General features: G+C 47.3%; 1 protein-coding gene across 1 annotated transcript; it reads left to right on the forward strand.

Annotated features, from left to right (window-relative positions):
• Positions 1-10,067: 10,067 nt before the first annotated feature.
• On the forward strand, positions 10,068-14,093 carry Fut4 (fucosyltransferase 4). Its single transcript, XM_050120578.1, has one exon. It carries the CDS (start codon positions 10,470-10,472, stop codon positions 11,793-11,795), a length of 1,326 nt encoding a protein of 441 aa, XP_049976535.1. The 5' UTR covers positions 10,068-10,469; the 3' UTR covers positions 11,796-14,093.
• The last annotated feature ends 4,145 nt before the right edge of the window (positions 14,094-18,238 follow it).

The raw sequence follows: 18,238 nt of genomic DNA on the forward strand, positions 1-18,238 counted from the left end.
GTGGTGAACTCTAGCCCAGTGCAGCTACTGAGGGAGACCTCTCAAAACGACAGCACATTGTACTTAATTTATTCATGTGTTAGACTGTTTGCTAGGTATTTGGACTTTCCTAGTTTTTAAATCGGGTATCATTGTACTTTGTCTGACAGTAAAGATTCTGTCTCTCTGTTTTCCAGGATTAGCTGCTGTGGTCTCTCCCGCCCCCTCCCACCCAAACATAAGCTAACTTAAGCCCACTCGGTTCCCATTCTCCAGTTCAGCTCTGTTTCTGGTGGAATGAAGTGAACTCACTGGTGTGCCCTGCCCCTGCTGAAAAATCCACACTGTGTCTCGAGTCAAGAACCAACCTTTCCCAGACTTAATACAAAATTTTCCATTTAGTTAAAACATCCTGAATGAGGTATGTGTGTGAGAGAGACAGGGGGTGGGTGTGGGTGTTTGCAGCCACCACCATGTTCCGGAACTCTCCATCACTCATTACTTCAAAAACAGCACTGTGAGCCAGAAGCTGAAACCCAGAGACTGCATCTTACAGTCAAGAAACCCCAGAAACTGCTTAGACTTAGGGTAAAGCACTGACTAACCCTACAGGTATAAAATCTCCAGCTGCCAACTTTCTTCCCATCCATCTCCCTCTCTGTGAGCGTGTGCACGGAGAGAGAAGACATGCCAACTCAGTCACCCAGTAGGATTGACACCCTGCTCCTGCTTAGGTTCCCAAAGTGACTTTATAAACACGTTCAGAGATTTCCGTTCTCACTGCACACTTACTAATAAACAAGCCACCCCACCTTACCCCACACCATGAGTTTGAGTTTCCAGGTTTGTTGCCTGCCCTGATCTGCCTCTAAAGCTGGCAACCCAGAGCTCCAGGCATTGCCCTCTGTCTTCTGTCCTTATGACTCCAGGGCCAGACTGCTTTTGCAACCAAATACTGGACTTATGCCACTGTCTCATTTCTCAGGCAGACACACAAGCTTTCCATATGACCATCATTTATAATATCAAGTTACAAAGTCACCCCAATGCCCAGCACTTGGATGAGTTTAAGAATTATGATTTGAGCTGGGTGGTGGTGGCTCATGCCTTTAATCCTAGTACTCAGAAGGCAGAGATAGGCGAATCTCTGAGTTTGAGGCCAGAGCAAGTTCCGGGACAGGCTCCAAAGCTACAGAGAGAAACACTGTCTCAAAAAATCAAAAAGAAAAAAAGATGATTTGATGCAGGCTGGTTTCTAACACATACACACACAGACACACACACACACACACACACACACACACCCCACACAGGGAAGTGGAGGTCAAACAAATGCTTAGTGGACACAATGGTACACGAAACAAGCCCATTCCTGGAGTGACCAGTTTGTCAGGATTCTAGCTCTATTAAGAATTTAAATGGCCAAACACGGAAAAAAAGACTGACATTTGGCTATACCAGGTGCCAGAGGTGGGAGTGGGAGGAGCCTAGCTAATCAACGGGAACTAGGGATATGACTCAGACAATAAACTGTTTGCTTTGTAAGCACAGGAATCTGACTGAGTTCAGATGGTAGGTACCTACGTAAGAACTGGTCGCTGAAGTATGTGTCTGTAACACTAGTGGAGACAGGAGGATTCCGGGGACTCACTGGCTAGTCAGACTAATTAATCTATGAGTTCTAGGTCCAGTGAGAGACTCTGTCTCAATAACTAAGGTGGAGAGAGACCCGGGAAGACACTTGTTACACCCTTTTGTCTCTGCACACTCATACATGTGCACCTGCACACACACATGCACAGACCACAGACATACACTGTCGTCACCACCACCAAAGTTAAAGCTTTGCGCGTGCAGGGACAGTTAGTTTTGTAGAGCCATTGAGTACAGATAGCCATAGACAGCACTATTGTCTCATACGCTTAAAAGCCTGTACAAGTGAAAACTTCTTGTTAAGTGTTCTCACCACAATAAGAATAAACCTGGAAAAAATCACAAGGGACAAAAATTCTGATTCAACCTCATTGTGTGAGGACAGGGTTCATTGGCTGGTGGACTTGCCTTTGTTTTGAAACTGAAGGACTTCTCAGCTGCCTTTAGCTTTGCCTATTTTAATTACGGTTCTTGCCTACAGCCTGTGCATAGCCAAAGAGCTTTCTTCTAATTTACAGTTCCTCATTCCCTCTCTGTAACTAAAGCAGAGAAAAGTGGCTCTGGCCTACTGCCTCCTGCATATGGAATTTGCTTTCTTTTGTCCCGGAAGTATTGTCTGACCATCTGACAACCCTTGCAGAGACGGCTGGAATGGAAGATGAGGACACATTGAGATGGGTACCAAATAAATATCTAGCCAGGCAAAAGGGCATGCCTGTACCCCGCTACACGGGAGGGTGGGGTGAGAGGGTGGTGTGGGCAGCAATAGGAAGACACCCCATTTCAAATCAAGTTCAAATCACAAAACAATATTGATCAGTGTGGAAGTAATGCAAGAGTAAGGGTAACCAAGGAAATTCCCAGGGTGGCAGAGTTACTGAGGAGTAAGCCACGCACGGCTTCTGAGGTCAATCCTTCAGACTCCTACATGAAATTTTCTCTATGAATGAGGCGACACCATGTGCTGGGAGGGCAGAGATTTCTGTGTTTAGTTACACCCATGTGCTTGGCACCTAGCTGGCTTATGCAAGTTTGCAAGCTGAATGTTTAGAAAACGTTTTTCACGCTTGCCAAGGAGCTGTCTGCATTTATTCTGCCATTTTCTGTATCATACAATACAATTTATAGGTCTGTCATCTTGTTCACTTTAATCCAACAGGGACTTGTTGATATCTAAGTGGCCCGAGCCCCTTTCAGAGGAAGGACCACAGGAGTGGGTGTGATGGAGCCTGAGAGGGTTACATTCATCAAAGAGAATCATCTGACTTAGTGGAGGGCGTATTGTCCCATTCTCTTCCCTGATGTATGCTCTGGGTCTGTGGGGAGCTGGAGGTCTGATTACAAGAAGAGGAGGCTAACTGAGACCCAAATTCCCATCTGCAGAGCACGAGACAGGTGGGTGTCCAGGTTAGGCACTAGCCATCTTGTGGGACAATACAAGATCCGATGAGGGACAGATACCACAGTAAGACCAAGTCAGGTTGGTCTGCATTCTTGAAATAGAATTTGTGCCAACTCAAGAAGACTTGGGTTGAACAAACACTGCTGATTATTAGAGTTTGCCAGTCATTATCATTTTTATCCATCATGTAGGAGGCACACGTGTAATCTTAGTCAACACCTTATAGTTTAAAGCCTTTCACATTATCTGAACACCTGCAGAAATCGAACCACTTAACTAGTACCTCATGCAGTACAAAATTAATAGCAATATTATGAGTTCAAGGTCAGCGTGGTCTACAAGAGCTAGTTCTAGGACAGGCTCCAAAACTACAGAGAAATCCTGTCTCAAAAAAAACAAAGGCCAGGTGGTGGTGGTGCACGCCTTTAATCCCAGCACTCGGGAGGCAGAGGCAGGCGGATCTCTGTGAGTTCGAGGCCAGCCTGGACTACAAGAGCTAGTTCCAGGACAGGAACCAAAAGCTACGAAGAAACCCTGTCTTGAAAATAAAAAAAAAATAAAAAAAAACAAAGAAAGAAAATTAATAGCAATGCTCATTCATTTATTTGATAAGTATTTGTTAGGGCCAAGCCATGTGCTGTACTGTGTGACAGTAACATGTACACAGTATCCATGGGTGTTTATAATGTTAAAATAATTTTTTTAAAGATTTATTTATTTATTATGTATTCAGTGTCCTGCCTGCATGTATCATTGCAGGTCAGAAGAAGGCACCAAATCTTATTACAGATGGTTGTGAGCCACCATGTGGTGGCTGGGAATTGAACTCAGGACCTTTGGAAGAGCAGGCAAAGCTCTCAACCACTGAGCCATCTCTCCAGCCCCTAATTTTATTTTTTTATTAAGAATTTCATGACATTACATACTACATAGTATATGTTACAGAATTGCATGACATTACATACTACATAATATGTTATAGAATTTCATGACATTGCATATTACATAATCTATGTTACAGTTGGCTAACAGAGATAGATGCTCATTATAGAATTACTTTCCCATCAATCAGGAAAATGCTTCTTAATCTATATTCTCCAAGTCCTTGTATATATCGTGTGGTGTTTTAAATAAAATGTCTCTCCATAGGCTCATGTAATTGAACACTCGAGTCCCAGTTGGTGGCACCATTTGGAGAGGTTTAGGAGGTGTGACTTGTTGGAGAAGTATGTCTCTGAAGGTGACTTTGACCATTTAAAGGCTCTGGTCATTTCCGGTTTTCTCTCTCCTTCACACTTGTGCTTGAAGGTGTGAGCTATCAGCCTCCACTCCTGCTGCCACAGTGAGCTCTTCTCCCTCTGGATCCTAAACCCATAGAAGCCCTTCTTTTAAAAGATGCCTTTAAAAAGCTTTTACAAAAAAAGTAACTAAGATTCCCAGTAGTGATGAGCTTCAGAGATATTCTCGTCTGTCCCCACCAAAGTGCACTGACATGGAAGGTACACCCCCTTTCTCCTTGCCCTGCCATCACTGAACTCGAGGGTGTATACAGCCAGGCATGGGCAAGCACAGGCCCACCTTGCTGAGTCCGGGAGAATCTCAACACATCTCTGTGTGGCGCCTTCCCAGGACTCTGGTTCCTCAAAGATGGCTGGGCTTCTGCTCCCTTCCCAGTCAGAACAACTTTGCTCTGAGTGAGTCCTATATCCCACAACCCATTGTGATTGCAAAGGAGCTGTGTGGAAGAACACAGAGGCAAATGGTTGGGATGGTGAGAACTCTGCAAGTATTTCTGATTTAGCCTCAAATTTCCCTATCTCCATTGTTCTAACACTCTAAATCCTTGCAAGGCTGGTTAGTCAAGAAGAGTACACTTAGAACATGTGTGCATAAAGCTGGAAACTAGGAGTTAAAGGCAACAAATTCTTATATTGACTGTAACAACTTAAGACTAGTGAAATGGTTCATTTGAATAAAAAAGAAAAGTACACGTGTTCATTTTATTTTCCTATGAAGAATGTAATGGGGCAGGGGCTAGATGGCTCAGTGGGTGGATAAGGGCCTGCTACTCAAGTATGCAAAGTTCAGATTGCTGTGTAGGATTGCAGGACCGATGTAGAGCCAAAGTAAGCAGATGTATCTGCAATCCCAGTATGCACGATTCAAGATGGTAGAAGAAGGGCTCCTGGGAGCCTTGCAGGTCAGCTGGCCTGATGCATATATGAGGTGAGGAACAAAAGATCCACTTCAAACAAGGTGGAAAGCAAAGGCCTGTACCCAGGGTTGCCCTCTGGCCTGTCATATGCATGCCTGCATACGTACGTACACACACATAGACCACACTCACATGTGCACACACACACATCATACACACCTATAAGCACACATACCACGATGACCACCACCACCAGCAATAGAGGATTTAATAGGACAGAGGAGAGTAAGCTGTGGGTTGATGCTCATCCTAAGCAGTTCCTATCAACCTTAACCAATTTTCTTTCCATACCCACTTCCCCAGTTAGATAAATAAAAAATGTGTGCTTGAAACAGGAAACAACCCTGATTGATTGCCTCTCCTGCCACACCTGCTCACGGGCCCTTCCCCTTTAGGATAAGCACACTTACAACATAATCACGGATATAAAACTGGACTTTGAACTGCCTCTTTCTCCCTTCAGGAAAGCAACTCAAGGTGCCTTTCAGAGCTCTGCATTCGGTACCAGAAACCTTACATCCAACCGACGAATATCAGCACCTTTGAGAGCAGCCCGACTCTCAGAGTTTAGGAACAGACTGAGGCGTCAGAACATATTCTGGGGCTTCCCCAGGAAATGCCATCTCTCTCTGGTGGGTTTACACTAAAGTAGTCTTAGAAGAACTAGGTTGGTCTTAGCTCAAAGTATCTCCCAATGGGCATGGTGTCATCCACCTGTAACCCCAGCACTTGTAGGTGGAGGAAGGAGAATCAGGCTTGGCTACCCAGTGAATTGAGACCAGCCTGGGCTCTATGGGACCCTGCCTCAAAATTCAAAACAGAAACAAACAGGAAAGTCCAGTGAACTATTTCCATGAAGGAAAAACAGAAGAACGAATTTGAACTTAGGACTTAGAGTTGCTGGTGCCTTTCCCGCAGAGGCTGGTCCTATGTGACACCGGATGCAAGCAGCAGGCAGCCCTCGCATGCTCTGAACTGATTCCCTCCACTTGACCATTGACCCAGGATATAAAACCAAAAGCCCTCTTCTGTAGCTGATCTGGCTGCTGTCTTCATGCAGACAATGGAAAGGTGTTCCTTGTACAAGTCGCTCCTTGTTTCTGAATCAGAACCATTCCCAGGGAGATTGAGCTCATTTAGTCTAGTCTCTTCATCTAGTAAAGTCTCTCACATCCGGGAGAAGGCACATTTTTGTCTGACTCGTATCCCTTCCCTCTTATTGTCTTTTAAGAAACTACTTTCTACCCATTTTTGTTCCATGTAATTTGAGATGGGGTCATTTCTAGCTCTTCTGTCTTAAGAAGGTTCTAGAAGGAGTCCACATCTCCTGGCCATTGATGGATGAACGTACATTTGGTCTGGGCTACATCAGTCTTAGTGACCTAATTGAGTGAGTTTGAATTCTAATTAGCACACGTCTATTGTTTTCCACTGAAAGCTTATGGCGGGTCTTAAGGTCACAGTAAGCCATTCCCACAGCCCCTTTCTCACAGAGGACGGATGCTGACATGATTTCAGCCATACACTAAGAGCCCCGATTCACCCATTTGTCCATCGGTAGTCACTGAGGTGATGCCGACTGCTAGGTGATTAGTTTGGTGCTGTGGCTATGATTGAAGCAGTCACCATCCCGTCCCCATAGAACAGCACACATATGGGCAGACCAAGGGGTAATTTACACTGGACAGGTATCCAGAAAGGCTTCCCAAGAAGTACAGAGAGTACCTTCCTAGACTACCGCTTAAGTGCCTTCTCTATGCTCTGCCTCATCCTCACAGCTATTGCCATGGTCTAGACCCTCTTTGGCTCACATTTGAATGCCAACAGTAGTTTTTGTTGCATACAGAGAAAAAAGAATAGCAGTGGCTAAACCGGAAAGGCAGCTGACATATAACTCTCAGGAGACGCTGTTCTTTAGAGAAATGACCTCCAGGTCATGAGCAGGCACCAAGGTGGCAGAAAAAGCATTAGACAGAAGCAGTACAACATAGGGGACTATATGTGATAGCATCGCACAAAGAGGCAAAAGCTTCCATTTAAGACCTGCAGAGTAGCCCACAGTGGTAGTGCACCCTTTTAAACCCAGCACGCGGACGCAGAGGCAGGGGGATCTCTTAGTGTGAGGTCAGCCTGCTCTACAGAGGAAGTTCCAGGACAGTGAAACCAACCAAGCAACCAAACAAATCTAGAGAGGATCTTCATTGAAAGAGGTGAGGGGAGAGGAGAGGACACTGCCAGGAAAGGATGGCAGAGGAACCTCTACCGAGAGCAACAAAATAAACGTCAGACTTTTGTGTGTGTGTGTGTGTGTGTGTGTGTGTGTGTGTGTGTGTGTGGTGCTACCAGGAAGCTTCACATCACATGATTTAATTCAGTATAGCATATGTGAGCAAGAGCACGGAAGAGCCAGATGCCATGAATTGAAAACTGTCAAGTCATATTGCACAGACTGCTCTCTTCCAGAGAGAGAGAGAGAGAGAGAGCTGCCGGGAGGCGTGGCCTGACCCTCCAGCCTATGGGATCTGGTCTAGAGGGCTGGCGCAGGGTCTGACCGCCTTCCTGCTGTGCCCCCTTCCACTCCAGCTCTGCTCATCTCAACCCTTACTGATGGCATAGTGATATTCTAGTATACATAAGAGGACAACTGAAGCGAAAAGCTTGTTGTCTTTCCTGAACCAACACGCCTGTTCACCAGAGTCTACACGTGCAAGCAGGCCAGCTTAGCAGGAACCCTTACGTCCATATATTTACCCTCACATGTGACAAAATTTCACTTTCAGTTATGAATCTCACATCACTTTCTTGCCTCCAGGTTGGACACACACCTGCACAAACCTCTCACTCTTTTCCCTCATGTTAACTGTTCTGAATTATTCCAGTGGTCCTCTTCCCCGGGCTTCAGTGATCTCTTTCCCCAAACTGTCTGTGGCATAAGAGGAAAACCAACACACAATTAACACATGTGGTCTGTGCCTTCATAGCTTTTATGTTAATAAAAACCAAAAGCAAGCTAGGCTTAGCGGTTCATACCTATAATCCCAGGATTTAGGAGGTGAAGTCAGGAAGATCGGAAATTCAAAGCTAGTATCCAGCTGTGTAGTCAACTCAAGAACAGCTTGGGCTACAAGAGGCCCTGACTCCCAAACAGTGGGAAATTACTGAAACTTCTATTTTCGAATAAAAATTGTTGAATTTCATTTTTTTATTTAAAACATTACCCTAGAAATACTATAAAATGTTGTAGGGTATGGGAAGACCAGTCTAAACAGTAGGAGCTCCCACCCTGTTCCTGAGTGCTGGTAGGAAGAGCCACCAGAAGACACTTCAAAAAGCTTCTACATTCTACTCTTGATATCCCAGGACCCATATGGTAGGAGGAGGGACTCCCTTTCTGCCAGTTGTCCTCTGCACCAACACAAAACAAATGAATAATGATGTAACAAACATTTTAAAAAATTAAAACAAACCAATGAAAACACATCCAAGGGGCAAGTTCAGGTGTGACAGCCTCTCCCTAGCTTATGTGGACACACTGCAGGCAGGAGCTAAAACTCTTCTCAAAATTGCTTTCTCTAATTAAATCAGCACCCCCCCCACCCTCCCACCTCCGCTTTTAGAATTCCAGCCAATAACAACTGAATGACTCAATAAGAGAGGGTCTAGCCCTAGGGTTAAGCTTCCCATGTGATCGCAGATGCAGATACCTAGCTGTAACCATCTGGGTACACGTGATGAATTAGCGCAGCCGTAACTTGGGCGCAAGAACATTTATCACGAACATAGAACATTTATTCATCATTTTATAGTCCCGAGTATTTTGCATTACCTTCCTGGGAGTAGAAATTATTTCTTAAGTGCTTAAAAACAGTGAATCTTCATTCATGCAGCTATTCATCCTCAGCTCTGTAGCACAAGGAATGCTATTGGCCTGCAATTGGGGGGGGCGGGGCGGGGGGGGGACAGGGTGGGGTGAGGGAGGAGAACCGAGTTCCTGTAGCTCACCAGGTTCCGCGTGATTGAAGTTCCATGACTCAAGGGCTATACAAAAGCTGTCCAGTCAACTCACATTAGTGGGCATCAAACTTCTTATGCAAATCAGAGTATCTGAAGTTAGAACTGACCTGGGGGTGTCTCCCTGCAGCAGTGTGCTCCACACACGTTTGTGACTTGTCTGCTCATATTTAAAAGTTCTTATGTGTCATCCTTACATTGAATATTCACGTTCAGAAATCTGTCTGTTTGGGGGGGGGATGGAGAGATGGGTGGCTCAATGCTTAAGGTCTCTTGTTTCTTTCACAGAGTACTGATATGGTGGCTCACAATCTTGGGGATCCCACGCTCCCTTCTGACCTCCGTAGCACCAGGCATGTGTGCAGTACACATACAGGCAAAGCATCTATAAACACAGAATTAAATAAACCTAAAAAAAAATCAGACTGCAAATATATGGGGTGGAGAAACTGAGGCAAACTTAGATGGTTTATTGGGTAAGGTTGTGTGCATGATCCGTCAGTGAAATAAACGCCTTAAAACCTTTTCCCCTTTGTCTTTTTTTGGTGGGGAGTCAAGGATAGAATGTATTTCCATAACTCAGATAACACTTTTGCCTTCTGTACTGTGATGTCTCCACGAGCTCCCTTTGGGACCTGTCACACTGCTCTGAGTCCGAGCCTGACTCCACAGCTGGCCTGTCTTGCAGGTCTACAGTCCATTTTCTAGGGCTTGAGTCCTGCTTCACCACCACCCCCACTCCCATCCTCACCCCCACCCCCCGCCCGGGGCGTCACTGGCCAAGCACCGGGCAATACGGAAGGAAGCTGTTTCTGCTCTGAGCTCTGGAGTGCAATCGCATCCTCACACCCCACCCCATCCACCCACACCACCGCCTAGAGACTTCTGGGGACCTCTCAAGTCCACTACTCTGAAAGGTGAGGGCTCAGGCCACCTAGGCGCGGGGACAGCGGACACACTCGCACAGAGGCGCGACCGCGACCCGGGGTGAGGCTCCAACCAGGAGCAATCGAGGAGCCCAGGAGCCCTTGCTGTACAAGGGAACCAGCGCAGGCGCAGCAGAAAACGCCCCAGGCCGGGCCCGGCCCGGCCCTGCAGGTCTGAGGGTGAAGTGTCTGGGAGGGACAGGGTGGCGCCGGGCCAGGCTGTCCGCGGGGCTCACCTCACGCTGGACCTGGGAGGGGCGCGGCACCGCCCGCGGGCCTACGGATGCCCCGCCCGTCCCCCTCCGTGGCCCGGGCCGGTCGTGAGCTGCTGCAGTATGAGAGCCGGTGCCGCCCCTCGCGGTCGGTGGACGCGTGGCGAACCGAGGCTGCGGCTCCTGGGCTCTGCATGGGGACACCAGGGGCCAGGCGACGCGCACGGCGCGGAGGCTGGGGATTACCCTTGAGCTCCTCTGCGCTGGCTGCAACAGGACTGCTGTGCACCGCTTTGACCGCCTGCATCTGCTGGGGACAGCTGCCGCAGCTGCCCTGGGCGTCCCCAGCTCCGCCGCGCCCAGTTAGCGTGCTGCTCTGGTGGGAACCTTTTGCGGGGCGCGGCGGCTACTCTAGGCCTCCCCCTGATTGCAGCCTGCGCTTCAACATCAGCGGCTGCCGCTTGCTCACCGACCGCGCGGCCTACGGGGAAGCTCAAGCAGTGCTGTTCCACCACCGCGATCTGGTGAAGGAACCTCCCGACTGGCCCCCGCCCTGGGGCGCCCAAGTGCGCACCGACGAGGCTCTGGAGCTACGCGTATTCGACGACCATGAGGGAGCGGCGATGCTAGCAGGCGAAGCCCTGGAGACCGCAGGCTCTAGACCTCCGGGTCAGCGCTGGGTGTGGATGAACTTCGAATCACCCTCCCACTCCCCTGGGCTGCGAGGCTTGGCTAAGAACCTTTTCAATTGGACCTTGTCCTATCGGGCCGATTCGGATGTCTTCGTGCCCTATGGCTTCCTCTACCCCAGAAGCCACCCAACTGACCAGCCACCAGGCCTGGCCCCCCAGCTGGCACGCAAGCGGGGCCTGGTGGCCTGGGTTGTGAGCCACTGGAATGAACGCCATGCACGGGTCCGTTATTACCACCAGCTGAGCCGGCATGTGCCTGTGGACGTGTTTGGTCGGGCGGGACCCGGACAGCCGGTGCCAGCTAGCGGACTGCTGCACACTGTGGCCCGCTACAAGTTTTACCTGGCCTTTGAGAACTCGCAGCACGTGGATTACATCACTGAGAAGCTGTGGCGGAATGCCTTCCTGGCCGGGGCCGTGCCAGTGGTGCTAGGTCCTGACCGTGCCAACTATGAGCGCTTTGTGCCTCGTGGTGCCTTCATCCACGTGGATGATTTCCCTAATGCTGCCTCCCTGGCAGCCTACCTGCTCTTTCTTGACCGAAACGTGGCTGTCTATCGCCGCTACTTCCACTGGCGCCGGAGCTATGCTGTGCACATTACCTCCTTCTGGGATGAGCCGTGGTGCCGGACTTGCCAAGCTGTGCAGACCTCTGGGGACCAGCCCAAGAGTATCCGCAACTTGGCAGGCTGGTTTGAGCGGTGAGGCCACTCTGCTGTGAATTGACTACATCTCTTAGGCTGAAGTTTTAAAATACCCAATTCTGCTTGATGGGAAAAAGATGAGATACCGATTATTATTTGGCACAAAGATAGGATGGGAACATTCCCAGGCCCGCGCGACTTTTTACGGAGAGCTGGGTTGGCTCTCTGTTAAGGGGCAGTGGTATCCAGAGTGAGGATGGAGGCTCTCTTCCTTACCTGCCATCCATGAGAAGAAGTGGCTTTTCCTTCTGGCCATCGGCCTCTAAATTCTCTAGCCCACGGTCGCTTGGACCAGTGAGGAGAAGACCACTGGTGTGAGATGTGGGAGGACTGTGACCAGAGTGGGTTTTTCTTTGGTGATTGATTTTTTCAAACCATCCAATCCTGGAAAATAGAAGCCATTGATTTCCTTCACCAGCTGTTGGTGTCCCCAGCCTGTGAATAGAAACAGGAGGCAAAGTTATCCTCAGCGGAAAGTCAAGGTGAAGATGTGGGGGCACCTCACTTTGCACTAGAAACCTGTTCCTGACAAGCTGCATTTAAGCAACACGTCAAACTCGGGCCCTAGGAGAGGACGGTATTTAATGGAAATAAATGGAAAATCCCTTCACAATGTGAACGATCACCTCCTAAGTGTTTCTTCTGCCTTCATATGTCCCTATAAGCTGGATTAAGAAAGCATTAAAAATACAGATATGAAAAAGCACACATATCTTCTTGCCCTTTTCCTAACCAGTGTTTACAGTGGAAGAGACATCAATGATAGTGTCACGTCCACAGTTGTTTATCTCGTGTCTCTGCTGGACCTGAAGTTTAAACTGCAATGTTAGTCCTTAAACAGAGAACAGTAAAAGAGACTTTGATGAACTATGGGTCTGTGCAAAAGGAAAAACAATCTTTTGTGTGTCTGTTATATGGTTGTTCTGTTTCTGTCCTTTTTGTTGTTGTTAAATGGAACTGAACTAGTGCCTTCAAATTAGTTGTCTGTTCTTTTTTAAACGCTGAAATCTCCAGGTTCTCCTCTGAATCTGTATCTCAGTACACTGATTCTAGTGCCTTTGAGCCTATCTGTGGACCAATCTTGAAAATACACTCCTGGACTTTCCAAGTTCAACAGAAGTCAGGGAGTGCCTGCTTGTGCCAAACACTGGGCTTGAGCTCCAGGGAGGCACAGAAAGGTGTGAGAAGTGCCTTCTCTAATCTACCACTGCCACAGTGAATAGGGATTTTGGTCACAAAAATAAAGCATCATTCATAAATCAGAAGGCTTCATGCTGTCAATCAGAAGGCTTCACACTGTCACGCTAGGACCTTCGGTCACTGTTATGGGCAGGTTCCAAGATTAGAGTTCTGCTGCTGTTCGGTTAGGAGAGAGTCTTAGGTCAGGTTCTCGTCCAAGAGCTTAGGTCCAGGTGTTTCTGTTCATTCTCTTCCCTAAAGGCGACAATTAAAAGCTGTGAATAAGGTTTTCTCCCTCAAGTGTTATAGTGTGGGCAGAACCGCAATTACAGAGCACCAGCCATCCAGCAAAGGCAAAACAAAAGTTCTGGGTTCTCTTTGTTTTGCTTTTTCAAGACAGGGTTTCTCTGTAGAGTCCTAGAACTCTCTCCTTCTCCTCCTCCTCCTCCTCCTCCTCCTCCTCCTCCTNCCCCCCCCCCCTCCTCCTCCTCCACCAGGCTGGCCTTAAACTCAGAGACCCACCCTTCCCTGCCTTCCAAGGGCCAGGATTAAAGGTGTGCATCACCACACCCAGCCTAAAAGTTCTGTTTTTAAAATGAGTATTGATGAAATGTTGACCGGAGTCTCGGTGTTGTTAGAGATCCACACTGGGCAGTAGGAGAGAGTTTAGGATTTGGTAATCTGGTAAACTCTGCCTTCTAGCTGGGGGAACACTGGGATGAGGGGTGACGCTGGGCATAGAGTCCCTCTTCTGTGAAGTGTGGAGAGAGAACACCTGACTTTTCCCTGGGCTAAGGAAGTAATGATGCCTCCCATGATTTAGGCAGCTGATTAAATATATATTTCCTTCTTTGCAGTGAGTTTAAGTTGCCCTCAGATGCATTTTACATTTCTTGAAATTAAATATCAAAATCTATTACAGAACCAACCTGAAAAAGGAAGGTTAGTCATATCATATTGTGTATTCCAAGTAAGTTCTTAAAGCTAAGCCATATTTCAGAATCATACAATTTTTTTTCTAAGCTTGTATTTTCAGACTAGAAGTGCCTATGGTTTTTTTTCCTGAAAAAAATTATTTTGGTAATGCTTTGAAATTAAATTGTTGTGGATTGTTTCACCTATACCCTTTGCATTAAATTTCTGTAAAACTAGCCTATGTTTGCGGAATGATTATTATGGGGAAGAGTGCTTCTGAATGTGTTATGTATGTTAAATGTATTTTCTGTGATTGTCATGACTTTGTTTAAAGCATAACCTTCCCTTTCAAGTTGATCCCAAATGTAACATTTTTACCCTTGGATGACCCTCCTTCCATTGAGGGACTCGGGAAGGATCGTCTCCAAAGCCAGGAGAACTTGCTGGCAGTGCTTAGATTCTTTTGTGTTCCCAAGCCCTCGCCTGACAGTAAGAGGAAGACACTTAGGGAGCCAGGGTGACTTCAGGAAAGAGTTTGTTGTTGGGAGCCAGAACCTGAGACGTGGCTTGGCCACCTTCTGCTTCTGTGGCCTAAATCAGGCAAGTCATTTAAGTTCTTGAGTTGTAGCTTCCTTTTTATCACATGAATGACTGTAAGGAACCATCCTGAAGAATGACATGTGCCTAGGCAAAGTGTAAGCTGCTGTACCATTGCAAAAGCAAGTCTTTGAAGGCTCTGGACAGAGCTTAGCAGACAGTTTCTGTATAGCCAGAGTAACTAGTTTCCACTCTGTGGGCTGGACAGTCTATGTCTGTGCTCTGCAGGCTGGACAGTCTATGTCTGTGCTCTGCAGGCTGGACAGTCTGTGCCTGTATCCCCCTCTGCTATAGGAGAGCAGTAGAAGCCTGGAGGAGGCAGAACCAGCAGAGATACTAGCTGCTAGCTTTAGAGTTCACCAGCCGGGCGGTGGTGGCACACGCCTTTAATCCCAGCAGAGGCAGGTGGATCTCTGTGAGTTCGAGGCCAGCATGGTCTACAAGAGCTAGTTCCAGTACAGGCTCCAAAGCTACAGAGAAACCCTGTCTTGAAAAAACAAAACCAACCAACCAAACAAAAAAACCAAAAAACAAAAACCAGAGTTCACCAACTCAGCTCTTAGTTTATAGACAATTGAAGACATTTGGAAAACTTAACTGTTTTTAAAAAGTATAACATGATGGGCATTCCTTGATTTAATAATTAGGATTTAAGAATTCTGGAGGTGGATTTTAGTGGGTTCCTAGACCAGCTTTGCAACATTCCCTAGTTGCCGATCTTGGGCAAGTTATTGAGCTTTTCTGTGTTTTGGTAGTCTCATCTCTAATTGAAGGTAATCATATATGGAGGTACAGAGGTGGATGAGGTAACACCCTCAACATAGTCCTGGCCCGGAGGATGAGCCTAGAAACTGTTCAGTTAGCCCAGTCCCTCCCACAGAGGGAGGTGCCAAGGTCCATACCCTCTAAAGGACTTGCCTAAGGCCATGGTAATGTGCCTTGTGTGTGTCTCACTCCTTGAGCCTCTGCCACTTGAACTGCAAAATAAAGGGCTGGACAAAAGCTCTTGGGACCTTGTGGTTCCACTTGCTCTTATTCTGCTAATTGGCTCCCCAGAGTTTAGAGAGTTAATTGCCCTCTGGTGGATTCACACCTCTGAGCAGGAAACTGGCAGCAAACCAGGGGGTGGGTGGAGAAGGAGGGGGATAATGTGGGATTTAGCTTCAATTAGTGTGTGTGTGTGTGTGTGTGTGTGTGTGTGTGTGTATGTGTGTGTGTGATTGTGTGTTACACTTCCCAGATACCCAGGAGAGGAGAGAAGCCAAGTTCTTGGTGTTCAAGTGTTCAGTTTGGTGAGTAAGGACACAGTATACATTTCAGGTTACTCCTGCCTGTTCTCAGGGACTTTTAAGTTACAATGTCTCTTAACAAATTCAGCCTATCTTTCTTTCTTTCTTTCTTTCTTTCTTTCTTTCTTTCTTTCTTCCTCCCTCCCTCCCTCCCTCCCTCCCTCCCTCCCTCCCTCCCTTCCTTCCTTCCTTCCTTCCTTCTTTTTTGAGTTTTAGACACAGGGTTTCTCTGTGTAGCCCTGGCTGTCCTGGAACTTGTTCTGTAGACCAGGCTGGCCTTGAACTCACAGAGATCCGCCTGCTTCTGCCTCCCAAGTCCCAAGTGTACCACCACTGCCCGACTCAGCAAATTCGGTCTTCGGGAGGGTGGAGTTTATGAGTTCCCCGGTTCTGCACTGGTTTGCCAGTGTGGAGCTGCACCCAGGCTACCTTAGCTGGTCCTTTTTAATGGTGCTGGTTTGCAAGGGCACACACTTGTCTTTCAATTGGACGTGTTTCCCTACGCGTTCCTATGTTCTCAACAGTGTAGTTCCCAGCTTCTGTCCACCACACTAGGTAATATCAAGTTTGGGTAGAATAAAAAGACTGGGTACCTAATGGGGGAGTAGTAGGCTGGCAGCCGGAAAGGGAAGCTTTATTCTTTATAGAGGGCACCCGATCGCCAGGAGAGGAAGATGTGAGCATGAAACCAATATTAGGGATTCTCTTTTTCCTGTCCTCTTCGGTACACACATGGTGAGAGCTCATTTAAGCACTAAAGGAGAGAACAGAACCACAGTGAACATCTAACAGGAGCAGGGCTGCCAGGAAAGAAGATTCAATAACGTATGAGCTAGAAGTGCAAAGTTGGCTGGGGAGTGGAGAGTGGACATGGAGCCGGTGAGACCAAGTGAAGAGAGCCTGAGACAATGAGCCCGAAGAGCGGGCGAGTGGGGAGAGGAGGGGAAAAGAGGGAATGGAAGGTTGAAGGGCAAGAAGTGGAAGAAAACCAGAGTGAGGGCCGGTTTAAGAGAACTGTTCGCCGGTTTAAAGATTAGCACCATCCACCGGTGCGGATTTAAAGAGCACCATCCACTACGTCCGCTTAAAGATCAGCACCGTCCACTGTGCCAATTTAAAGATTAGCACCGTCCACCGTGCCAACGTAAAGAGCACCATCCACCTTGTCCACTTAAAGATCAGCGCCATTCACTACATCCACCGTCTACCGTGCCCACTTAAAGATTGGCACCGTCCACCGTGCGGGTTTAAAGAGCACCGTCCACCTCGTCCACTTAAAGATTGGCACCGTCCACCGTGCCGACGTAAAGAGTGCTGTCTACTGTACCCTTTGCTGAGAAGAAACCTGTGTGCAGCATGAAACAGCCTCTGTGGGCAGAGGGAAGTGAAATCAAAGTAGGAACTATCTGAATAAGGAATAAGTATCAAACCCAGGTTCATTATAGCAGATTCTCTTTTTTGAATTGTTTTTATTGTGCTATACATTTTCTCCACTCCCTACTCTCCTCTCCTCTCCCCTTCTGCCCTCTCCCATGACCCCCATGCTCCCAACTTACTCAGGAGATCCTGTCTTTTTCTCCTTTCTATTTAGATCCATGAATGTCTCTCTTAAGGTCCTCTTTGCTGTCTAGGCTCTCTGGGGTTGTGAATTGTAGGCTGCTTTTTTTGTTTGTTTGTTTTGTTTTATGTCTAAAGTCACTTATGAGTAAGTACATATATTTGTCTTTCTGGGTTTGAGTTACCTCACTCAATATGGATTTTTCCAGATCCATCCATTTGCCTACAAATTTCAAGATATCATTATTTTTTCCTGCTGAGTACTCCATTGTGTAAATGTACCACATTTTCTTTATCCAGTTTTTGGTTGAGAGGTATCTAGGTTGTTTTCAGGTTCTGGCTGTTACAAATAATGCTGCTATGAACATAGTTGAGCACATGTTCTTGTGGTATGAATGAACTTCCTTTGGTTATATATCCAAAAGTGGTATTGCTGGTTCTTGAGGAAGATTATTTCCTAATTTTCTGAGAAATTGCCATACTGATTTCCAAAGCTGCTGTACAAGTTTGTACTCCCACCAACAATGGAAGAGTGTTCCCCTTACCCCACATACTCTCCAGTATAACGCGGGTAGCCTCGAGGGAAAACCAGGAAGCCGCATCAATGCAATGGAGGTGGGGGAGTGGGGGGTGTGGGGGGGACCACAGGGGAACTTTCTGGGGAAGCAGTTTAAATAGACTGGGGGAGTGGTCAAGATTTTGGTGGGCTGTCTTGACACTCCTCGGGGAGGGGTCAAGGCTTGGTGGGCACAGGGACAGAGCCTCCAAAGATGGAGGCCAGAGACTGGGACTTGGGGACTTAACACTACTTTTTTTGTTTGTTATTTTCAAGACAGGGTTTCTCTGTTTAACAGTCCTAGCTGTCCTAGAGCTAGCTCTTGTAGACCGGGTTGTCCTTGAACTCACA

This window comes from Alexandromys fortis, unplaced genomic scaffold (genome assembly GCF_014885135.2).
Source record: "Alexandromys fortis isolate MF-2015 unplaced genomic scaffold, M_Fortis_MF-2015_v1.1 scaffold_171, whole genome shotgun sequence".
Taxonomy (NCBI): Eukaryota; Metazoa; Chordata; class Mammalia; order Rodentia; family Cricetidae; genus Alexandromys; species Alexandromys fortis.